Source organism: Pseudopipra pipra, chromosome 4 (assembly GCF_036250125.1).
Source record: "Pseudopipra pipra isolate bDixPip1 chromosome 4, bDixPip1.hap1, whole genome shotgun sequence".
Lineage (NCBI taxonomy): Eukaryota > Metazoa > Chordata > Aves > Passeriformes > Pipridae > Pseudopipra > Pseudopipra pipra.
In genome coordinates, this window is record NC_087552.1 from 53,553,527 (window position 1) to 53,579,990 (window position 26,464).

The 26,464-nt window shown below is 34.8% G+C and overlaps 1 protein-coding gene across 1 annotated transcript; it reads right to left on the minus strand.

The window, feature by feature from the left end:
- Nucleotides 1-808: 808 nt before the first annotated feature.
- On the minus strand, nt 809-19,700 carry DTHD1 (death domain containing 1). Its single transcript, XM_064653911.1, is given in 11 exon segments — nt 809-1,535; nt 2,115-2,172; nt 8,810-9,054; nt 10,326-10,615; nt 11,200-11,364; nt 11,875-12,119; nt 12,940-13,119; nt 13,804-14,131; nt 14,620-15,432; nt 15,434-15,469; nt 19,420-19,700. Coding segments are annotated over 11 exon segments (2,931 nt in total). The 3' UTR covers nt 809-1,245.
- Nucleotides 19,701-26,464: the final 6,764 nt, after the last annotated feature.

A 26,464-nucleotide genomic window follows, 5' to 3' on the forward strand; every position in this document is an offset into this window, starting at 1 on the left:
ATTAATATTTAAAGTTTATATTATATTATTAAAGAGAGGAGAAAGAAGAAAAGTGATGCATTGAATCGAGAAGAATAACAGTTACTAAAAAACATGCACAAGTGGATTTGAAGAAAGAGCCGCATCTGTTGCACGCTGCTGAAGCAGTAGGGAAATCACACAAATGTGACAGCCTGTGTAATCACAAATTGATATTTTTATGTGCAATTTCTTAGCAGTCAGCTTGCTCTCAGAATTGTGTGATTCAGTGACTCTTGCCAGGTACTTTGAGCCTTTAACAGAAGCCAAAGTTTAATGTTTAGAAAAATTCTATGTGTGTTGCATGGTGGATTGCAATATAGAAGCAATGACAGAAGATCGTAAATTAGAATATTATCTCAGCAGAAACATGGTACTAAAAGCCCAAACTTGCTCTTGCTCTGACTTTTAGAAATTAGGTCATTCCTACTTGGCATTATGGAAAGAAATGAGTTTTTAGAGATTGAAATATATGACTGAGGAATGGCACAAACATACCTGCTTTACATCTGTATCTTCAATACAAGAACTTAGTATGATGAACAAAATGTCAAAGCAAAGCACTTTAAAATTTATATGAAGAAATACTCCTTTTTCCAAATTTGATGGTAATCTAAAACACTCCATTACAACGACAGTTAAAAGTGAGGCAACAAATCTCAGAAATTTTGGAAACAGATTACATATTCACATGTGTCTGCTATGACATCCACAAGGATAAAAAACATTACTGGAGAATATAAACGCAGAATGAATTACTAACAATCTGAAAGTAAGAAGTTACCTCTGTGCAGTATAATGATCTATTATGCTTTCATCTGAAAAATCTGATAGCTATTAATACTGGATATAAAGTAATTCACATTTCATAGAATGATCCATATGATTTTGGTGTAATGAATAATTCCAAATGTCTAAAGTACATGGAAATATGATTCTGTGTTGATTGTTGCATGTGCAAACAATTAAAGTCCTTAGAATCCTATGCAGATCAGTCTATAATTCTTTGTACCCATATTTTCAACATCTTACTTTTCCACAGAAGAAATTTTCACTTTTAGCAAGCAAGAGCATTTTTATTATACTTTGCTTTAGTAAAGAGATTGCAAAGTAACAAATAAATAGTCTTATCCCTGACTGATATGCCTGTCATTTTTTCATCCAGAGGTATAATGGAAATATTCACACCTTTTGACAAAAAACAAGAGAAATCAGACTGTTATTCTGTCAAGTGAACACATTATTTTGCCACTTTAAACGAAGTTCTTCTGAAAGATCACTTCTGCCACTCTTCCGCAAATAGCGAGACAGGAGCTTCTGTTTATCAGCTGACCTTGGAAGGGTCTTTTTCCAGCAGCAAAGCAGCTCATAGATCTGGTGTGTTAAATTATCAGGGCACTTCAGCCTAACAAGCTGAAGTATGCTCCGTCGAACAGGTAAACATAAAGCAAACAAGGATGTATTATCTTCTGCAAGCTCTTCTGCAAGCCAAAACAGCAAGTTGTCCCACAGGTCCTCTAAAGAGCAAAAATTAGTTAAGTGAGAGCATTTTTCTTCTGCTATGTATATTTTCCTTTCTTTTAAAAAGCTTTCTAAAGCTGGAGGCTCAGAGGATAAACTCCCTAAATAAATATGGTTTGTTTTTTACTTTAATGAAAACAGCTTCTTATTTCCAATGTAATTTTTTGTAACTGCACTACAATATGAAGTGAGTTTAGTCAAGAGCAGATTCAGCAATGATCTACAAGGTTTGGAACGGCATGGGGAAAGTTAGCAATAAAATACAAGGTTTTTGATATTTCCTGTAACTGATACATCAGTCATATTGGAGCTCTATAATACAATCTGAATCTCCTTATACAGAAAATTGTATGCTGTTCAAGCATCCCACCACAACATTATCTTACAAGATCTTTTGTATTTCAAGATAAACAGATTTTTTTTGCTTTTACTATCTTTTAACACATTAAATATTCCGGAATACGGCATTTTTAAATGTCAGTTACAGCCCAAACAAATTTTTGGATTTAAAAAAAATAAATAGCAAGTATAATTATTATTTATATTGATGTAAATATATTATGATGCTTTCTTACCTGATGAATCAGAAGAAATTGTTTTTGTGCTTCGTGGATGGTTGATCAATTTTTCACGCTATTAAAGAAAATGTGTCAAGGAAAGAGAAATTACTAAATGAGTAAGGAATGAGGCATAGGGTATAGGAGTAGATTGCAGTAAATGAACATTTAAGATTGGTTCTTAATAGAAGATTTTTGTCTCTATTGAAAACCAGTTAACACCGTCAGCAGGCATAAATCAATATACAGCTATTTAAAATAATGAAACTAATAAAGTTTCCATCCAACAAATGGATGCTTATTAAAAAGATCTCTTATTAAAAAGATCAAATTTTCCAAAAGTTTGATCAATAGCGTTATGCCATGACTGGTGTATAGAAATGAGGTGTATAGAAAGTCTGTATGGCACCTTCATACATGCAAGAGATTCTTATTTTGAATACTGCATTAACTTTGCCTACCTTTCAAGGAGAATAACCATTTTTAGGTATGCAATAGCTATTGTTAGGTCTAATAATCATGCTGTGTTTGCAGGTATAGTTATTCATCTTACATAGTTCATCTTACTAGTTCAATGCATCACAAAAAATAATCAAAATTCAAAAGACAAGTTTCATTAGAAAGTACAAAGTTCTTCTTCTTTCTTCCTCAAATCAGTGGAGAGAAAGAAAAAAATACTTTGTCCTTTTTTTCCTGTGACTGAGAAAGAGGAAATTCTTTTGGGCTTTAGTGTTTCCTACTACATATAGAACAAGAAATTACTTATATAAGCAATTAGCACAAAAAGAGATTAGTTTGTATAAAGTGAAATTCAGATTTTTTTTTTGTTTAAAGCTGTAATGATCCTCTTTTAGTGCCCATGTTACTTTTGTCACACACATTCAGTTGTATTAAGTTCATGCACAGCTTTCCCTGTGAGACTTGCCCAGGGTTTATTTGCTGATCCTCTGGTTTTCATTTGTGAATGAAGAGCATGAAACTCTGACTGGAAAAATTATTCTCCTTTTCCTTCTGGGCATATTGAGCCAGAGTCTTATTGAGCTTATCTTAATCACTTTTATAATACAGATTTTTATATTGTTCAATATTTGGAGTGTCTCATATGTACTAAGCTGCACATCCAAAAGGTCAATATAATCACAAGTGCTACCTATTCACCTGTGAATTAATCAACTTTTCATCAGGCGTGTACTCAGTCATCTTGGGAGGCAATTTCAGTGTGCACAGGATGCCCACATTATGTACTGCATGGCAGTGCAAAACCATCCTGTGCTGTACTTCTCTTGAGATCTTGGGGGTAGGACTAGATGACCTTTAAATGCCCCTTCCAACCCAAACTATTCTATGTTTCTATGTTCTGAATCTGCCTCTTCTTGCATGCTTCTACAGAAATTCTGTCACTGGTCGTGTCCTGGTTGTGAAGACAGAATAACATGGCTGAAACCCCCTCAGAATAAAGAGAATATAAAGCTCTTCCAGAAGGGGGCATTGTTTTTCTTTCAAGACTCAGCTTTCTCTGGCTTCGTTTAATTATGCTTTTATATTTAAACTTATTTTCATTCATTAATGAGAATTTAGCATCTCAAAGATCTGTGGGATTTTCAAGTTATTGTAGATGAACTCAATTACCCATGCATTAACTTTAATCTGAACCACTTTATGCTACTTAATGTTAAAATAGGAGTAAAAAGTATAAGAATTGAAAATTAGTATTGTCTAGAAATAGTGTAATAATATGCAGTGCACTAGATCTAAAACATTAAACTGCCTTTAAAGATTAAGTATCTGTGGTGAAGCGCTAAATTCGCTCTTGGTTCAGCTGCACCAGCATGTGGTCCCGCTGTTCTGGTCGACAGCTTAAGTAAACTACTCCTAGCAGTCAAAGTAATTTTCTAGTCTGGAAAGCCCTTCAATTAGCTAAGAAACTGCCTTTCTGAAGCAGAGGATCACATGCTATTCTGCTGTTAGACAGTCATTAGACATAAAACTCCAGCAGAATAGTAATTTCATAATGCCTGTATGTATTACAGCAATCTACTTTTGCAAAGCATTTTGATTTCAGCCAGTAACATCGACGTGTTCTGTCAAATGGACCTCTCAGACATGACCAGACTCCTGTAGCATATCAAACAGGACAGACAGAACAGGAGAAATTAATATTTTAAACTCTTCAGCTCCATTTCACATAAATACAAAATTTTGAAATAAACAGATAAGCACACACATACTTGATATCAGAATCTAGTACATATATTTGACTTGTGTTGAAAATAACTGGTTAGATCAACAAGTGTTTCTGTTGCTAAGGAAATGAAAGAACTATAAATAGGAATCATTAGTGAAGACCAGATTACTTCTGTACAAATGTAGCATGTTGAAACTAAAAACTGATGTGAATGGTTGCATAAACTAAAAAAGACACTGCTTTGATCACTGACAGAAATATATTTGTAAGTGTACAATATCGGCACAAACATATAAAAAGTGGCTTATGCTCTATATAGTTACTACCTTCTCTCCACAATTCAAGAGAAATTTAGGTGGAAATTTTACAGAAATGAGTGAAAATGTAGTAGTCAGAATGGGTGCCTTAAAAAGATTCCATCTGTCTTTGTCAAAAACAAAATCAGGCATTCTTGATGGTTCTAATTTTATCATCTGGAAAAAAATTAATTTCATTTTGTTGAGAAAATTTGCATTGTTGCGGAAAACACTGAATATTTGTGAGCTCACGTATATTGAAGCAAATCTGTTAACATGACTAAAATAAACAACTCAACAAAGTAGTAGAAACATAAATAGTCTTTGCTCTTTCTTCCCTGCATTTACTACCATTGTGGGGATTTTATTCCCAAACCATGAAAGGGTCCCCCAGGATACCGGGAGAAAGTGAAAAAAACACCAATAATCCTACAACTTAGAGTAAACTGGTTCACAGTTAAGGCACAAGAGCCTTACTGCGTAAACTGGAATTCTGTAAGCAGCTGCGTATGAGAAATACTGTAAAATACAGATATGAACACTGACTGTTATGTTTTCATATGCTTGCAAGATTTGTGGCACCTTAATTGCTACTGCTGCTGTAGTAATATATAAGTGATAGAAACTAGAAACTAGTAAAATCGAAGGACAGTTGCTTGAGTCTAGGTCTACACACACAAATGTGGTGAGGTAGTTCTAGATGTTTTGGCAGCATATATTAATAGCATCAGCAAGTGTCTAACTATGGGCAGTGCCAGTTTTGGTTCCTATTGTATGAACACTAACACACGAGCTGTACTTTAATGAAATGGTAAATAGCAGTTGCATTTGAGAGATGGCTGGGGTAGTTTGTATATTTAGTGCATTAAATTTCTTCCTAACTGTTTTTTCACGTGCAGTTTTTACCATTTCCTTTAATTTATTTTATTCATTAGAAAGCCTACCTAAATGTGAAGAAATATCTGATTCAAATATGCTGATTGGATAACATGTAGTAAAAACAGAATTAAAGTCCTTATGTTAATATTTACAGTCAGTGTTTTTATCACTGTTAATAATTTTAAAGCACATCATAAGATATGGTAAGTAATTAGTATTTCTTTTTCATGGCTTTGGCATTTAATTGGACTGTTATGTTTAATATATGATTCTGTCCCTCTTCCAGTCGTTTCCTTTTCTGGATGAAACATGTATTTAACTGCTGCAAATATCCTGTGAAAATGAGTTCATCATTTGATTATTTCTGAATCTAAAAAGTATGTTCTTTCCTATTGCTGGTTACCCCTGTGTCTTACAAATATAATTGTTCTTATCTCCTGCGAAAAAGGATATATTCATCCTTTTTCAGTTGCTCCATAATATTCATATTCATATTCATATTTCAACTTTTATTGAAGCTTCCTGAAATGTTGTCTGTCTACCTAGAACCAGTCCATGTTTCTGATCACCTACTTTCTTTCCTCTTGTTCCAAATCTTCTTTCTGCATTCTCTGACCAGAATTGCACAGTGCAGTCATGATGTGAATGCCTCATGATGTCACACAGATATATGGCAAAATCTTGTTTTCAGTTTTGTTGCTTAATAATTCAGAACATTCTGCTTGCCTTTTTATTTGCTACTGAATGCTCTGGAAATTCTCAGAAATTTTCAGAAAAAAAATTAGGAGATTTTTTTTTTTTTTTGAGTGGTAATAGGTAATTTAGAATCTCAATATAAAGCTAGATATGTACTTCTACTGCAACAAAACAATTATTGACATCTAATTATCTAATTTATTTTCAAGTGGCTCAGTATCACTTTATTGCGTGACTCTTCACAGACAATTTTAGTACTCTGAACATTTTGTACATCTTCAGACTTTTCACTTAATTATTCAAAATTTTCTGATGAATATCTCAGTATTGATCTGTATGGGACTTTACTAGTAATCATCTTTCCTTGAAAAAACCAACGACTTTTTTGAGTCTTTTTTTTTTCTATCTTTTAGCTGGGAATATTTTTTGTCCTTAAAATTTATGTGAGTTTGGTCAGTATGGAATTCAAGATTTACTTGGCTGGAAGAACGTATGAGGAGCAAAAGAGTGAACAACATTGTAACTTTGCTAGTGAATGTTGTACGCCACTAGATAGTGGTGGGGATGGAGTTCCCATTTGCCTTGTATGTTAATATACCAATAGTAAGGCATGTTGTATTTAATTTACTAATTATTCACTAAAGTCAGATAATCAGCTTCACTGAGGTTTTTTAATTCTTAAAGAAAGATATAACTGACGTAGCTAAATTATTAAAGAATATATCTTCACTATTAAAAACCTGACTTTAGGCATTACCAGTTTTATATTACTGCACTGGATGGATGGAAAATAGAATAAAAAGTAGGAAGGTTACCAACTATAACAAAATATAATATTTTGTGTACAAAGATGACTTGCAATATAAGGGAAGACGTTTTTGATGCTGTTCTTTATTCTACATATGAGTATTTCATTCTGTGTAAGACAGAAAATAACAAAAGAGTTATCAGTGTGCAAACACTTTTAAGCATTTTGATTACATTCTGGATATAATATTTACACTTAGTGAAGATTCTTGAGTCTGAAATGTGCTTCATAAAATATATTTACAAGAAGAAAAAGAAAAATTATTTGCAAGATGCTTTAGCACTGATTTTCTGAAGTAATATAATAACCCTGACCCTCTAAGCAGACTTTCTGGCATCAAACTTACGTCCTCTGTGCTCAAAGTGATTCAGATGAAAGTAGAGACACTTCTCAAAAGTAAGATACAAAAATAATATTGCCAAAGGCTATCACCATTCCTGAGGTTTTTCTTTATTTCTAATTTTCCAGCAATGATCATTTTATACAGCTCCTCCCTTATTTCCATTTAAATGAGTAGGTTGCCTGGGTGCTACGGTGTACCCACATATTTAAATATTCTCACACGCTTATACAGGCTGACCAGACTTCAAGATCTCAGCCGCACTGGGAAAGAGGAAGCACAACCTTAAATTTAGTAGGGAAAAGGTCTAGTCAGAAATATTTGTTTTGAAAAGTCCAAATACAACAACAGCCCAAATACAAACACTAATACAAACACTATACAGTGGACTGTATATGCCAACTCAAATCTAAGATACTTGATATTTATCTTTGTGGTTTAATACAAATGCAATTCAATCTTTAAATCTTATTATGCATAAGATTAAATAAAGTGGAACAACAGGATGGAGGCTAGTCAGGCAGATGGAAGAAAACTAACTGCTGTCTAGGGTATGCTACAGTTATTTTTTTTAATTATGATTTTTTTAATCATCCCACTAGACTTCAAGAGTTTGTATTTCCCTCTCTGTAAACACTGCTAGCCTGGCAGAAAAACAAAGTGCTTGAAAGGAAAACATACATTTTATATGGAGTTTGTCACTAAAAGAGATCTCCTCTTATAATCTTCTGCAGTTAAGTCTTCAAATTTTACTTGGAAGAACGATGATGAGAGAGAAAAGAGGTATGCTTATGAAATAGATGTATTAATAGGTGATAGCTTAAGGAAGAGTGAAGTCAATTAAACTGAAAAAGAGAGAGAATGCTACTCCTTGTCACCAGAGATTCAGACCAAGTGTTATTGTACATATTTTGATATTAAAATGTATGCAAATTTTATAGCAGTCTGGCGGCATCATTTTGTACAATATACGGTGCTGGTGCCTAGGCTCTTTGAAAGGATTACAATGAGATTTCATTGCAGGAATATTAAAGATTAATTTATGTAGCAATAGCGTTCACCAGAAATGAAGATAATTGCCTGCATGGCTGTATTGCCAAGGCTAATCAGGCATAATAGCATAATCAGGTGATAGGTGGGAGATAGGTTACATGAACCATTTAATGATCTTACAATTTGCAAGTCTGTGCTCCCAAGATGATGAAACAAAAATTGTGTAACTGAAACTTAAGTAATAATTTCTGAGTGCTATACTAACTGGGGAGAGAGCAGATGGGTGAAAAACTTCTGCTACATATTTTTCCATGTTTATACCTGGGTAAGGGTCCCTCCCTAGTGCTAAGAGAAATTCTGAGAATGCTTGTACATTGAAGATGGATCAGAACGGCTCCCTCAGTGACTCCTGTGTGTATCTGTAAATCAAAAATCATACCAAGATCCTTTTGCCTAATAAATATATGATAAGAGAAAAAGAGAAAGATCTCTAATATTATCAAGTGAGAAACCCACCTTTGGTAATGTTAGTGGTAATTTACACAGTGGAGACTGGTGTTGATATTCACAAAATGGTAAGGATTGTTCCCATTTCTTGGTTATCATCTCTCTGGTAATTTTATAAAACACTGCAGTTCCTTTGTAATGAGGTGAACTGTGGTTACCAAATTCATCCACTTCTTTAATTTGGAGCTCCAGCCTGGCTTTTCTTTGTGAATGAAAAATCAGTCTGTAGACTTTTCCAAAATCTTTTCCATTCTCTGCAGTACATATGAAAAAAAAAATTAAATATTTTTGCACTGTATTCAGATGTGCGGCATCTAAAATAATTCATTAGGGTGAGTCGAATAAAGGTAATCACATTCTTTGGTTGTTCTTTATCATTATTATTTTATTGAACATCTGAGGTTCAAACAGTCCTGCCAGCCTGCTTCAGTAGTAGAAATATCTTCATAGTTACTTCTCTTAGCCCCTGAATAAGGAAGGGGCATAAGGAATAAGTGGTGAAGTCTGTGCTACAAGTTGATAAGCAAAAGAAGATAAGTACATAACACAGAGAAGAATAAAAGTAAAACAGCATTGTGAATGGAATTGGTATAGGTATAGGCTTTCTGATTATTATTAATATTATTATCTGTCTATCTCTAACAACGAAATGAATGGAGCCAGAGATTTAGGTGCATTTTTAGGATTTGTAATTCCATTTTAATTGATACATTTATATACACTATCCTTTGCATATATGACCAGGCATTCCTGGGGGGCTGGAGATTTCTCTTTTTGAAGAATAGTCCTTTCTTTAGGATAAATGGAGTTTTCAATGGGAGAGTTCATGGAGAAAATGTCCATAGGGTCAAATACATATGTTCATTCTAAAACTGACAGAAGCGTATATATGCAATTTTGGGTGAAAACTTTTCTGAGGCTTCTTTTCTCTTTTTCCTCTAAGCAAATCCCTGAATGGTAGCAGCCACTGCATGGAATTTTCTAGGCTGTTAACGGAAATGACATAACTCTCTCTCATCACCTCAATTCATAGTGCAACTCACAACAGGCAACATTTTGCCCTGGATTTCTTGCTCCCTTTAAGTGAATGTTACACAGATAAATTAGCAGACTTTTCCTTTTGTTTGCAATCTGTTTAATTTCTATGTTCCTTATATTAGAAAGCTATTGACAGAAAGCTGCCCTTTTGAAATAAAACATAAAATGACATCTCTTTCTGAGGGGCCAGCTTTCACAGAATGACAGATGTTTACGGGATCTCTAAAGATCGTCTAGTCCAACTCTTCTGCTCAAAGCAGGGTCACCTAGAGCAAATTGTTCAGGATCTTGTTCAGCTAGCACATTTTTTTTCAGTTGGAGCAGTTTTCCATTAAGTTCCGTGTTTCTATCATTGATGAGAAATAAAACACTGAAATAACTAAATGTGCTGCGACTAATCACAGTCTATCAGTGTTCCCATACAGCATTTTTTAACAGCTGGGGTAATTGGTAATGTTCATCCAGATGAATGAATTGATTATCTTACCTGAAGCAAAAATATTTCCCGTAAATCTAAAATGAATCTGCTCTCCCTCTCTTAATGGGAACTGTTGTGTAGGTTCTGGGGGACCAAAATAGCCCTCCTCATGGAGATTTTGAAGTTCATTGGTCAATTCCTTGGATGCAGACAGCAAAACTACTATTTTATATGGGTTTTCTCTTTTCTGATACAATATCACGTTAGCCATCGTGCTACAAAGAGCTTCTTCCAGAGCCTGAGCAAAGAGGAGTAGATACAGGTTTTCCAAAATGAATGAAAGGCGGATGACCACAAAGCTGTATTAAGAAAAAATAAATAAACAAAGGGAAGAAAATTAAATTAAATAGCTCTATCTTAAATCATTTTATCAACTGCTAATCATTTATTTTGCAAAATAATTTGGGGCAGTCTCCAATGGGCCTTTTTTACCTCCTTTTCATACTTGTTTCCAACACATGAGAAGGTGGACATTTGCCTGCTTCTGTAGAGTATGCTGACTGTGTATCGACAATTTCAAATATATATGAATTTTAGATGAAAGCTAGTGTTTCCTAACAAGAATTCAAAAAAAAGTATGATTTTGTAATTGGAGGGCTAAGTCACATTTTCCAATTAAGACTGATACCTTCATTTCCTGTTTCAGGTTTTGTATATACTACACTGTGTACATTTCATAAATGAAAAAGTGTTTAAATATATATTTTTTTAATAATGAGTAAAATATCTAAATTATTTTATGCTTTCAAGTGGAAGAAAGAGATACTGACAAGTTAATAGTTAATAGTGGATGATTTCTTGGCTCTAATAATTTCCATTGATTTGTATACATGGAAGTAAATATTTCAGTAAATAAAATTTTATTAAATTATTCATACATTACCTTTCTAAATGCTCATTTAGTTCAAATGATACAAGCCCATTCCTTACATTCTGGATAACGACATCATCAAACACCTTCCACCCCTCTTCTTTGTTTCTGTGACCTAATAATTTCAAAGTATCACTGAAATTCTCCCCATCTTTTCTCACAGAAGCGCTCAAAGCCCTGGAAAGCCAAGGAATTATAGGAAAAAACAAAATGAAAAATAGATCCTGTAGAAAGAGTAAGGTTGTGTTTGTAGCTGTTTTCCCTTCTGCTTTCCTTGATGACTATGTCTGGTTTATCCGCCTTGCTTAAAATCTGTATCTGGAACTATACTGCAGAGTATGTAAGTAACATAGTTGTTAAGAGATTTTTTTTTCAATTCTGAAGAAAATGCTTGAATATTTCTTACTGAAAAACCCCACACATTTTTAATTCTGACTCCTGCTAGAAATGCAGTGCTCAGAATGTTTAAAGAGTATACATCAAATCCTATATGAATTTCTATGGTGAAACTATAGCATGAGAATTGTGATAATTTGCTCTAGTGTTACTCACAATGTCTCTAAGTATAGCAAGCTGTATTAAGGAACAAACACATTTTTAATATGAGAAATTATTAATCAGCAACTGCTAAAATTAATTAATTTTGATGTTTTAAAAATGCTGAATTTGTAGTGAGGTTGTTCTTACCAAGGATGGTATGCTGCAGCAACCCTCTTTACTGTAGCACTAATGGCTCTTTCATGTTCTGTCTCACATCCTTGTCTTTTTTTTTCTGGGTTTGGAGGACAGGGTAGAGTAATAGTGACTGAACTGTTAAAAGGTTGGGCTGAAGGATGCTGGACACGAACCAGAGCACTAGTAGATATCACTGAGTGGTACATATCATGTCTTGCTTTCAATGCTGAAACCAATGATGGTTCAATTGGCTGAATCTAAATAGAGAAAGCAATTATATAATTAACTTGTAAATAAAAATCTCTTCTCTTACATGCCTGGTTTTTTTACAAATTAGTTTATCTTTTGAAATTGGAACAGACTATCACAGAAGCTTCAGACTCCTTTCCATGACCCAGCAACAACCTTACCAAAGTATTAGCACTTTATACAAAGCATATCAAAATGCTTGAAAGTCATCAAAAACTGGAACCTTTACTGACTCAAATATTTTGATTGTTTTGTTCCTGTTTTGGTTCAATATTTGAAACTCATGAGCTTCCTCAGATTTTGAAAATTTTCTGAGATTTTTCTAATATCTTTTTTTTTGCAATTTTAGTTTCTCTGTACCTCCAAATTAATGTTTTAATGTGGGAAGGGAAAAACACGTTATAACTGATGCAAAATTTGAGATTATTCTCATCCGAAGAGTAAAACATAGTAAAACCTTCTGTTGCACTTCCTGGCACAAAGGAGGGAGGTCGGGTGAGAAAACTTGTTCAATCAACTTGAACAATGGGATAAACTGTTGAAGTTTTGAGTTGCTACTTACATATTTATTGAAAACTACTGTATTTTCTGAAATACATGAAACAAAGGTAGATAGATATTTTTAGCTAGAGATATCCTTGACTACTGACGTTATTATGTGGTTTTTACAAAACTGACAGGAAATCTGCTTATACAGGATGTAGAGTTGTAAACACTTTTTGTAGACTTCTGATATTGGAACAGATTGCACTTTAACATTGGCAGACTTGCTACAGAACCGATCAGATAACACACTTATGGAACAAGTATTGCATATTTCAAGCTTACCTTTAACTCTATGGGTGCTGGAGAACTGAATGCTTCTGGATTGTAACAGAAAGAGATTCTAGAATCCATGCTCAGCTTTTGTGAGAGTCCTACCTTTGGAACAGTAAATGTTTCTTTCTTTAAACATGACAATACAGATAAAACACCCAGATGATAAATTTTCACTTCTGCAAAGCTTTCCTGAATAAAGAGAATGTGGGGTTAGATCACACTGGAGAGAAATGAAGCTGTGTTCCATAGTGGAAAAGAATATTGAGAAGGCAACATTCTTTCCAGAGCAATGTGTAAAATGAAAATAAATTGCATATTACTGCTGCCCGCATGCCCAGTTTTCTGTTGATCTCTAGTCATTATGTGATGTCATTAATACTCCAGTGTATGACCAGGGCAAAATGAAATAAGCTTCTAAGCTGGGTGATGACTCTGGTCCAATGCAACACTTCTGCATTTTAAAAAAATGAAAGAACCATCCTGTGTTTTTATGATATGGAGTTTGAACTTGTACACATGGAACTGTGCTAGTTTACTGTGGTCAAAATTCATAATAATTCCCTTTTAAGTTTTACTTTTATCAAATAATTCAACTCATTACACTTATTTACAACATCATGTACCATTACTCAATCATTAATATTGTGGCATCAAGCACTTGTCTTAACATTACAATTGAAGAAAAGGACCTTGTTAAATACTAGGTTTAAATAACAGAATAGTTCATGAGAAAGTAGGAAGAAAAGTTCTATTTTACCCTGAGTAGTAGACAATATGATTTAATAATGACAACTTTACTTATATAACTCCAGAGAGACTTGACTGAGAACCTCAAATGATGTTTTTATGGTGCTTTGATGAGAGGTTACCAACCTCATGGTTTCCTCGGTATCCTTCCAAAGAAATAGGAGTTAAGTAGGTTGATTGAAAGTTCACATCAGTCACCTTCACCATAATCTCCCGATAATTTCCTCTGAAGCGTGAAGTGAAAGGGATTGCAATGTTGATGGGGAAAAGAATTTTTTCATAATCATAACAGTTGATGCTTATGACGTTGCTGACCAGCTCCTCAGAATCATCCACCACCAATGAACTAGTGTCATTCAGTATCTTACACTTCAGATTCTCCAGAACAGATGCAGGAGCTTTAATAAAACAAGCTACTTCGTGTATATTCTTACTACTCTCCCCGACTAGAAATCTGGCGAAAAAAGATATAAAATATTATTCTTTGTATTTTGGGTGGGGTAGTGTCTTGCATTTTTAATTAAATACTTCAGTGTAATGATGTGGTACATTGAAGCATAAATAGATCGTTCAGGAAAATATGTTTATGAATAGATAGGAAAATCATGAAAATGTTCATCTTTTGTCTGTTTCAGAACAGCTTATAAATTACTATGAAATTGACAAATTTGGGTCATTTTCTACTGATTTCCAGTAATTTGGGAGTTATTGACTTTATTGGCCGTGACTCAGTCCCTCTCTGGTATAAAAAAAATTATACAAATGGAAACCTTACTTTAGACCAAAGGGAAAGATCTTCATTAGGCATGCTTAAATTGTAAACTGCATGACCAGCAGCTGTTCAGTACATGTATATTGAGCTTCTGCACCCACATATGTTTATACGTTAATAAGCAATAATTATGTACATCTTTTCCTAAAAAAAGAAGAACATGTGCTTACTCTTTGTTCATCCAGTGCCTAGATTTTTGTACTTCTGAATCACTCACAGAAGGATTCCCAGCAGTAAGATCATATATTTGTGCTGAAGATGTGAAGGTACTTAGGTAATTTCTACAAATCTCGTTATTTGTTTTCATTTTACCATCTTCCATTTTCTCTGTCAGTCTGTGCTCTTCCCTTTCTAGCCCTTTCGAAGATTCTCCAGCTACTTCCTTTTTTTCCTGTTCAAAAAGATTTGTGATGGTTCTGTCACAAATGTCTTTCAATGTCCCAGACAAAATCCCTTCCCCACTGTTCATAAGAGCATCTTGAAAAGCCGGTTCTGGAGGCTTTTCAGTAACAGAGCTACCTCTGTGAAGTTTATCCTTTCCATTGCACTCTTTTTTCTCTGTAACAGAGTTCATCAGTAGTCTGTGTTCACCATCTTCCTTTTTCATTGGAGGTTCTTTGCTAGCATCCTCCTCTTGGTCAGATGTGTTTTCAGTTAATGATGTAGCATCTTTTTCAACAGTTTTAGTTTCACTTATCTGAGTTTGATTAACATTCTGACTTTCTGTGTTGTTCAGGGAAGGAGTTTTTTGGAATTGCTGACTGGGACTGGAAGATGCTTGTACAGAGTCTGGTGCTTCTCCTTCTGAACAACGCACATCTGTTTCTCTAGAAGCATTTTGGCCAGTTTGGTTCTGAGAATCATCATCTTGTCTACAGCTAGCAGTATAAAGTTTATTTTCTGCCTCTTGAAGGTGTGAGACTGTATTTATCAAATAATCCTTCACTTTCTTCAGACAATCTATAATTCTATTGTGCTCTGAGGAAAAAATAAGTAACCAATTAAATTATGCTATGAAAGCTAGAAAAAATGTGAAAACTCATATACATACCTAATGAATTTAGCATAATTCCATAGTGCCATTCAATACATGAAGAACACTGTATTTCCATTTAATGTTTTTAATTAATTTCTGAAGAACTGAATACACACAAATACATTTTTGTACTTTTCTAAGAACAACTGTGTATTTGTCAAGGTGTTACTGTAGCAACTCTAATGAACACCTTTCTAATGGTCAGACACTAGCTAAATTCTTAATGACAATCAATCAAAACCAAAGCATGGAATTTGCAAATAATATTCAAATCAACTTGGGAAAGGCTTTAAAATTAAATGTTAATTATATATATTTCCAGAATTTGAATCCTGCAAGGTTTCAATACACGAGTCTCTAACAAAGCCTAATTTTAAACATGCTTAGCAGCTTCGAATTTTTGCTATGAAGAATAGATAACACAAACCCACCAGCCCATACATAATACTGGAGTTCAGCAGCATTCAGGAATGGTAGAGGTTGCCCTTGCATGTAACTAAGACCACTTGGTGAGGAAGAATGCACAAAAAACGCACAATCATTATGTGCCATTTGTGTAAGATTATTTATTTTACGAACCCTCATTTTTCTTATCTTATACCTTTTCTTAGAAATCACTCCAGATATTCTCTCCAAGGATTTCATATGTATTACTTAGAGCTCTTCCCTCACCTTATGCTGTCAGCCTCTATAACTGGAACTAGGCATACTTCAAACCCCTTGGAAAATTTCTTGCTTATTTCTGTTTGCTGCATGAGATCCTGGAAAACCCTGTTTTGCAGGTTAAATGCAGTGAAAGTCAATACAAATAAGAAAATACTACAAAATGAAACACAGTGTGGCGTGTTCTTCACTTACAATGGACAGAGACACACAAAGGAAAACAGAAAGGGCTGATACAAGTCTTACAGGAAGTCATCAACTTACATTCACTTTTTTCAACAACATCATATGAGGTAAATCAATACCTCAAGGTTCTTAACTTGGAAAATAATTTTAGAACAAATGTCATCACACATCAATGAGTGAAGTTATGTGATAGGCCTCTCACTTTCATCTCTGTTTGCATTTGATTAGTTTAAACCTACGAAGTGTACAGTTCAGAATAGGTTTTTTCTCATTTAACTCGGTTTAAAAATTATTCCTTTCCTCAGTTCTCAAAGGACTTGTTATTGGATCTTTACTATATTGAGGAAAAAAAAAAAAAAAGAAAAAATGGAAGCAAGTATACTTTTTTAAAATATTTTTTGCCCTGGTAATTTAAAGAAAACTATTATTCTAATGTTTTTCCAGAGGCAATTTTACAATAATGAAGAAATTCTAAATAGTTTAACAGGGCTGAGAAATAAAACAAAAGGATTGGAAATAACACAGCTTTGTTTGCAGAAGAGGTTGTAAAGGACCCTTCCCAGTTTCACTATAAGGCAAAGTTCAAGCTTAGAAAAAACTGCCAAAATTGACATTTCTTCCCAGAATTTTGCGTTCCCTAAACCAAGCAAACAAACAAAAAACCCCACCATCAAACAAATTATATAGCTCTTTAAACTTCCCTAAAATCAAATTTGAAGATAACAGGGTAATTCAAAACAATGGCATTTTCCCGTGCTGTGAATGGGACTTTTCGAATACTGCCAAGCAAAGATATGGCCTTGTAACTGTACACTATCCAACTGTGTCACATGGAGAGACACTTTTTGCATTCTGTTACAAGGCTAACCTCGAAATAAGTCTTCTTTTGTGTTATCCCCCTCCCCCATCACTTTTCTAACACTTTGCTTTCTGTGCTTTTTCTGATGTTTGATAACACAGCTTTAGAATACAGATGCAGTTTATAGGCAACTGTATCCAAACCTTTTTGCTGACTGTTTTAAAGGGTATTTGTCAGATGAGGAATAGTAGCTCTTTGGAAGGAGAAGGATTCTTGGAAACCTGATAAAAAAAATTAAAAAATCACATAAACCATGAGGTCAACAGGACAAAGTTAGCTTGCCTGGAGCCTAGAAGGAGACTTTTTAAACAAAAATGTTTTAATTTATAAACCTATAGATCGAGGACTCATAAACACAAGCATAGGTAAAGATTTCTGTCTAGAATCTCTTTCTTTCTCTGTCTTTGCATCATAGAACCATCATAGAATCACAGAATGGTTTGAGTTGGAAAAAGATGATCTTTAATGTTCTTTCCAGCCTTCCTTCCTGTTATGGGCAGGGAAAACTTGTAATAGACCAGGTTGCTCAAAGCCTCACCCAGCCTGGCCTTTACCATCTTCAGGAACGGGGCATCCACAGCTTCTCTGAGCAACCTCTTCCTGTGTCTCACTACCCTCTGAGTAAAGAATTTTTTCCTAACATCTAATCTAAATCTCTCCTCTTTTAGTTTAAAACCATTCCCTCTTGCCTTATCACTATCCATCCATGTAAAAAAAATCAGTCTCCCTCTTTTTTATAAGCCCCTTTGAAGAACTGGAAGGCTGCAATACAGTCTCCTCCGAGCCTTCCCTTCTCTAGCCTGAACAACCCCAACTCTTTCAGCCAGTCTTCATAGGAGAGGTGCTCCATCCATCTGATCATCTTCATGGCCCTCCTCTGGACCTGCTCCAGCAGGTCTGTCATTCTTGTGTTGAGGATTCCAGACCTTTACTCAGTACTCCAGGTAAGGTCTCACAAGGGTGAAGTAGGGGGGCAAATCACCTCCCTTGACCTGTTGGACACTCCTCTTTTGAGGTTTAATGCTGTTAGAACATTATTAAAAGTTTTCACTTCGGCTTTGATAAATGTTTGCTAATATGTTGATGTTCACCTATTGTAGAACTGAACTGAGCCTGGCAGCAAAGCCCCTGTGAAAAGATATTCAGGAAAGGGCAAGAACACCAGAGAAAACTGAGGAGTGAGGAAAAAGTGCTGAGAACTAGCCCTGCAAACAACAAGGTCAGAGGAGAAGGAACAGGAGGTGCTGCAGGCACGGCACAGAGATTCCCTTGCAGCCCGTGGGAGACCAGACTGGAGCAGCTTTACAGAATCACAGAATATTCTGAGTTAGAAGAGACCCACAGAGATCATTGAGTCCAAGTGAATGGCCCATACAGGAGACTGAACCCATGACCTTGGTGTTATTAGCACCAAGTTTTTACCAACTATCCGCTCTGCAGTCTGGGGATGACTCTCTGTCAGGGCAAGTAGAAACTCTCTGAAGGAACTGCAGCCTCTGTAGAGCCCAGCTTTTCCTGACAGAAACTGCAGACCATGGGAAGGACCCATAGTGGAGCATGAAAAAGAGTCAGAAAGAAGGAATGGCAGAGGGGAACTGCTACAGACTGACTTTTGCCCCCTGCACTCCTCAGGAAGGGGAGGAGGTAAAGGAGTTGGAAATAAAGGAGTGAAGGTGAACCTGGAAAAAAGAAGGGATGGGGAAAAGGTGGTGTTCAGATTTTTTGCCTTTGCTTCTCACTATCCAATTCAATTGACAATACAATACATTGATTTTTTCCCAAAGTTGAGTCCCTTTTGCCCACAATGATAAGTTTTAAGGGATTTCCCTGCCTTTATATCAACCCAGGAGTTTTTCCATCTTATTTTCTTCCCTTTTCTTATTGAGCAGAGGATAGTAAGTTGCTGGTTGGGCATCTGGTGTCTGGGCAAGATAAACCCACCAAAGTATAGTATACATAAAACTTTGAAAAATTCTGTTTAGTTTTTTTTATTTTTATACATTTTTGGTCACATAATGAGAATTATGAATCTCATATTGAATCTCATGGAATAGACTCAAAAAAAGTGTGATACAATTGTGGAAATATGAATTAATTTGGTGTAATGAATGATCAAGTACTGAAATACTAAAAAATGAAAAGTAAGGTCCCCTGGCACCATCACACAGCAGAACTTAGCACCCAACGTGCCCAGTCCCTACTGTTTACAGCTAAGTCCTTCCATACTTGCCTGGACTTCCAGTCAATTCCTTGTGTTTGTTGTGGAGGGCACTCAGCAAGTGACAGGTGTCTTGAATACTTTCCATAATGTTCTCCAGCTGCTGCCTGAGAGATCCGCTCAGCTCTTCTGTTAAAGAAATCAGTCTAAGCACATACTCCTCTATACTGTCTTTATCCAGATCACTTTTCAGAAGCATATCTCTTGCCAGCAAGTTCAGGTGCCAGATTTTTTCCAGGACTTGGCCTGATTTGCCTGCAGGTATAATCTTGCTTTCGGCCAAATCCATTTTATGCTCAGAATATACTACTACAATTTTTTTTCTGCTCTCATAGGTTGTTGTGCTTGGTTCAGGCTATGACACTGTTTAGAGTTTCTAGCCTAAAGAGAATTTCTAAAAGTACTAACTCAGAAACTCTGAGTTGATGTTGACTACTAAAAAGTTACTAGGTGACAGAAAGGAGTGGCTGCCCTGTAACTATGGGCAAGGTTTGCCAGGAGACATCAATTTACACCATGCACCTTTAAGAGAGGTTATGCAACTCAGTTATGTAGCAGTGACTTAAAATTTCAGGATATCTGAGCAATTTCTTACTTCAGTAGCTACAAATATTCAGTACCTACGAAATCAAGATTAATTGTGATTTCATTATTACACAGTGACCAACAATGAGGAAGTGTTTACACTGCAATCTGACACTAAATGCCATAGATCATTTGACATAATTTTCTGACAACTGTGTCTTATTAGCTGTTTACAGACAACAAATAGGTGGGGCAGGCCCAAGGTGCCATGAGGGTTATATATTTGAATTATACGTAGCTTTCAGCAACACAAGAATCTACAAATCTAATTTTGTGATTAGCAAATATATTTATTACCCATAGATGCTTAAAGAAACTTCCAGTGAGTTCTGAGGTGTGCTTATGTAACAGGGAAGAAACATAAAAAGAAAAGGAGTATCAGCTAGAAGTTCAAATAACTAGTGACTGACCTTTTTTTGACACTTAAGAAGTTGAAAAGCAAGTTTAGGAGAAAAACTTGAGCTCACTAAACTTAGCTGCAGTATCAAGAACTTACTATACGGAGTTCATGAGGAAAAAGCAATAAACTATGAGTAAGAGTACGTCAAATACCCCACTCCCATGAATACCCCCATGAAAGCAGGCAGCATTGCTTTTGGAGGGGCTCACAACCATGTGCTCCTGGAGGCAACCTGGGAAGGAGCAGGGCCAGTACCTGACAGGGCTCCCATGCTGGTCACTGACTTGAGTAAGTGAAATTGGAGCACTGGTACCTCAAGGACAACATTTGCAATGATTTCCATTTCACACAGCAAATTTGGGAGAAGATGTCTCACTGGGACAGCAATGAAAGCAAGTGGAGGAACACCACTGGCATTCTCTTACTGATGCTAATTCACATTGTGTTGTGTGATGGTCATCTGCAACCCTCATTAGCAGAGTTCAGTACTTGGCTCAATCTGAAGTATCACATCAAAGTATTTTGTAATTTAAGATATGTACTGCAGAAATCATTGGCATGGTGTCTTTCATAATAAACATTTCTTTTTATGGAATAAATAATGTAAATTTAAATGGCAATTAAAATAGGATTGTGATATAAAAGCACACTGAAAATTGCATCTAAGCATTACAAGAACTAACAAGGTAGTGTCAGCAGAGTGCTTTGAAGATGTAAAGCCTTGTATAAATGTTAAAATAACAATGAAAGATGTAAAGTGTCTTTAATCAAAAGGATGAGCAGGAACCAGCTATAATTATTACATTCAAAAGGAAAGTTACTTTTGACTTATTATAGTTTGCTTGATCACACTGAAAGTACTGCACAGCTAACAAAAAAAGGTATGTGAATCATTACCTTACTTACCATTTCTGATGGTTCAGAATCTAAACTTTTCCCAGATTATTCCTAGTAAAAAGGGAAGTCCGAAATGAATGTATACTGTCATGTTTATGAAGTGAAAAATGTCATCTTTTCACCCAAAAGTTTTGTGATGTGTAAGTGAAAAAAAAAAAAAGGAGGAAAAATATGCATTAATGTGTATTTACTGTATAGCATTGCATTGACTGACCTCTCAGTGTGGAATTATAATGTTTCCCTAACTATAATATAATTGTATTCATCAGCTCTAGATCTTTTCCAATATATGTATTTCCTTAGACTACTTCCAACTAAATCAATTAGCAATGTGCAGATGTGAGTTATGAAAAAAGACATTAGACTCAATAAAGGTAAAAGAAGATCTGATTTTTAAAAAGCAATTTTTGTGAGTAAAATAGATAATAATAAATGAACCAGTTAACAGAATATCCTACTCATTGAATGCTGTAGAGCTGAAAAGAAGCTACTATAACACTCTATTATAATTACAGAGTTATAAGATATGACAACAACTATCTACATTTATGTTCTTTGCCATAAGCAAACTGTTTCGGTTTGGGTTTTCTGTAAAAAAATTATGTATCTAACTCCTGCTTAAGTCAATACCTGTTATTTCTATAAATTGTCTATGCATATTCAAACAAAGATATTACCTTTTTTAGAAAATACATTTGTCTAAAACATATTCAATAGAAGAGAAATGACTCAGAATTTTTAATGGGTAGTTGAAAAAATGTCAAGCCTTAGAGTTAAAAAAAATATTGTTCTTCTCTGTAAACATGAGCAAACCAAGCAAAAATAATAAAGCTTTTGTAAAAGTGTGAAGTATTACATGGTATGCATGGTATAAGGGTCTGCAGTTATAGAGTGGTCTCTGTAAGGTTTTATTATAGAGGCAATTGGGTGAGATACACTCTCCCTGAAATACATACTACACGAGTGCTGCTATTGGGAGACATTTCATTTTTAAACACATGATCTATATCAGATCTCATGACATGAAATGAGGCAGTAATGGCCACTTAAATTACGGTTGACTCTTCCAGCTGTTTTCTTCTTCAGCAGTCATAAAGAGAATATATATTTAGGCTGTCTGATGATCAGCATTTGAAGGTCTTTAAATTCAATGATTCATAGAGCAAATACAGACTATGAAAACCTGTTATTTCTAATATTTTATTATCAATTCACTGTTTCTCCTTACTCAAATAATGGTGATAAATTATGTAAGTGGAATTTCTTAATCTTTGATGATATTCAGTGAATAGTCTTATAATCTAAGGCTTGTGTTTATGTACCATACTGATGGGTATTAGACAAGGTACCTATAAAGTCTTTGAAAACAATGAGGTATTTTTTACTTGACAAACTCATGACCAAAGAGATCCAGTTGCAGTAGTAGCTTTCAGGGCTCTGCAGACACCCAGGGGCTTCATGGTACCAGCCTCACCTGGTAAGTGCAGATGATTAGCTAGGCCATTTTTTTAAGCTTTGTGAACAATGCAGATTGTAAAGGAAAATGTTGCTGAAATGAGTAAAATATAACCAGAAGACATGAAGGGTAAAGAAAGTAGGCAACATGAGTAATACAGAAGTATTACAGTGTACATCCTCTGAAAATAAGACCGTCTCTATTAATATATAGTACGGAGTATACTGAAGAAAATAGCATCATAATGTCACATACGGGAAGGAGGAAGTCCTTTCAATGAAATATGATAAAGAATTTAGTGCAAAGGTTATTTAAATAGCATAGAATTTATATCATACAGTTAAAGTTGGAGTTTTGCAGTCACTTTAAGCTTGTACTTTTGTGAAGTTAATTCAATCTGGATTAGTTATCTGAGGTGGTTTACTGTGGAGTACACCAGCTACAAGGAGAGGGTGAGACTTCATGAATAAGAAGACTTTATAAATACAGTATTACTTCATTCTCCAGAAGAGTCAAGTTTAACACTGAAACTACAGTTTGCTCTTTCAGCTTTTACTATATAAAATCTCTGCAGATATTATATAAAATCTGGCCACTGTGGATACCCAGCCTCACTGAAAATCCCTGGCTAAAATACATCCTTTAATTGAGAAAGAGACTGAGAAAGGCCTATAGTGGTAGGACAAAGACACAAGTTGCTGTGTTTTCCATTACATATGGACACCAGCTAATTAGTATTACAATAACAGACTCACAAGAAAAGAGAAAGGGGTGTCCTGCAACCCAATTGACAAAAGAGGGTCCTATGCCCAGGTAGGTAATATATTGCACAAGGAAGAAAATTAATATAATTGAGAAAATATGTAAGAAATAAAAGTGCAAGAACAGTTGTGATAAATATGGAATTGTTACTAGACTGTTTTTTTTCCAAGTCTTGTTATTTATTTATTTATTTTGTGTGAAAGAACTAATAAAAGAGCTTGGTACTCATCCTCAGAGTTTAGTTCTCAATTAAATTTTGACTTTCTGAAGAGTGATTCTACTCTTCAGCAAAGTTATGTTAGGAAAAAAAACAAATTGGAAAATTGGTTCTGTGCTTGATTTTGTTTTAAAACTATTCCTATTCCTGAGTTACTTTCACATTTAACTGTATTCTCTTTCACATTTAATAATATTCTCTAAGTATTTGAAGAGTCCGTTAAAAAAAATAGCTTTTTCATCCATATTCAATAGAAGCCTTGGATGTAGGAGGAACAAAATATTAAATTTAGAAAAAATAGGGAACAAATTATACATTTAAATTAAGTTACCATTTAGCAGATATGCATGTTGTTTTCAGAATACCTTAGCACTGTTGCATAGCTGATAACAAAGGAAGTGGACTTTGTTCTCCTACAAAAGGAGATTAGGGTGTGTGATGCAGACCCAGAAAGTTCTGTCTACATACTCTGCGTATAATGCAAAGTTCAGTATGTGACAGTGAAGGCATTTTGGTGCATTTACTGATCTATTCATATTTAAAAATATGTGTAATGGTTTTTCTTCCAGTCCCTGGTATTCTAAAGCCCAAGTAAAAAACCAACAATAATATAAGAAAAGCTAAGAGTGCCATAGACATGCTGTGCCATAGAATTTATATGTTCATGTCATTGGTTTATTTAGAACTCTACGCAGTGATCAGTGTTGGATTTTTTGAAGAAAGTCGTAATCACCTTAAAATACATAATTATGAAATAACATGGTTAGAAAAAGTATTTCTCTCTGGGTGCAGTCACAGTACTTGACTTTAGGCCGTCTCAACTATGAATCAAATGTTCATGAGCCTCATGTTAGGAAAGGCAAAGCTCCAGACTTTAGGAGGCAAGCAAGTCTGAGCCTATGCTAAACCTCTGTGTGGGGCCACCTTTATACCTGTATTCACTTCAATGCAGCATGGTGGTATTTGCCTAAATTTGCAATTAGATTTAACCTAGCTTCTGTGGAGGTTTTGGGCAACCATTGTTGAGAAAACAAGCTATAATCAGCTGTTCTGGGGTAGAGCTAACACACAGAACACGGGTTCAGGGTGCTAACTGTGGTTTTCACGTTTCTGAGCCTGCTCTGTGTCAAACTGCATAGCCACAGCCTTTGGTTATCTTCGTAATCTGTGAAAAAAGAAAAAGAAAAAAAAAAGACAGGTTATATTCTTTATGTGTTCACTTTTAGTTTAATTGATAACTTTTTCTAAGCAGTTTGAACATACCAATCAAAGAGACTGCAGACTGGGGCTTTGAGTTTTTATCTTTGGTGGGCAATGTCCTCCTATTTGGAATGGCAAGAGACACTTCAAGCCCATCTAATCTGTCTTTTACTACTTGAGCACAGACCCACAAAATATAGCAAAAATAAAGAGGAAGATAAAAATATCAATATATACTCTCAAATCCATACACTTTATTGCCCTATTTACATTCTTCTACAGGAAAAAATCTTGAAAATCTACTTGAAAATCTACTCTGCCTAAAATCCAGCTTGAACTGTAAAATGCATAAGTGGTAACCTAATTATAACCTTCAGAAAAAACTATTTCTTGAAAGCAAAATGTCTTTTTGATGTGATCAGCAATAATATTTTGTAGTTATTAAATATTATTGATGTTGTTTTAATGTTGTGTTTAATTATACAAGAAAACCTGTAGTCTTTTCTATCTAATATTGAAGTGACATTTAATTGCAATTTTAATTAAACTTGAGAAAGGGAAAGGCTGTAGAAACATGACATGAAAGTGTTGTTTTCAGTTGATGGTATTTCTTTTCTTAATGACAAAGTCCCAGTCCATTTATACTGCTGTCCTCAATACTGGAGTTAAATCTTTATTGCTCACCTTGTTACAAAGCAATGTTTGAAGGAAGCATGACATTTTCTGTATAGAAGAAGATGAAAAAGATAGCAAGAAAAATAACTTTCAGATATAGAATGTTGTGCTATCATCAGTTTCAGCAGTTTGTAACACAAGCTGAGCATTTGAATAAGATTTCTTAAATGGTAATCTAATTCAAAATTGTAGGCAGAATATGTCATCCTTTGTTTATCTAAAATAATTAAGGTTACTGGAACTCCCCAGGTGGCTTGTCTACTTTTAACATTTACCATTTTACATTTGAGGCTGTTGCTCAATTTGTTATTTGGAAAAGAGGCAGAAAACTAAGGAAACTATTTGTGAAATGGGATGTATGTAGTAAAAATTCAAAGATTTGATACCTCTCATCTTCTAGCTTAACCTAATAATTTAACAAAAAATTAGTCATGGACAGATGGGGTATTTTCATTATGAGTTTTCTATTGAAGTATTGTTTGTATATACAGTAAGACTCCAGTTTAGCCCCATTAAGAGCATTGGAATTCTGGGAAATGAGCCAGCTATCATGATTTGGGCAGAAAGCAATGGGGAAAAGAGAAAACAGAAGAGAAGGAATAGGTTGTCCAGAGAAGTTGTGGATGCCCTATTTCTGGAAGTGTTTAAGATCAGCCTGGATGGAGCTCTGAGCAATCTGGTCTAGTGTCTCTGCTTATAGCAGGGAGTTGGGACTAGATCATCTTTAAAGTCCCTTCCAACTCAGGCTATTCTATGATTTTATGATAATATTTTTCATCAAACCTAAATAAAAGTGTGAAAGTATATACAATTTCAATCATGACTGTACTTTGGAAATTTTTTTGTCTAAAACTAGTTCTG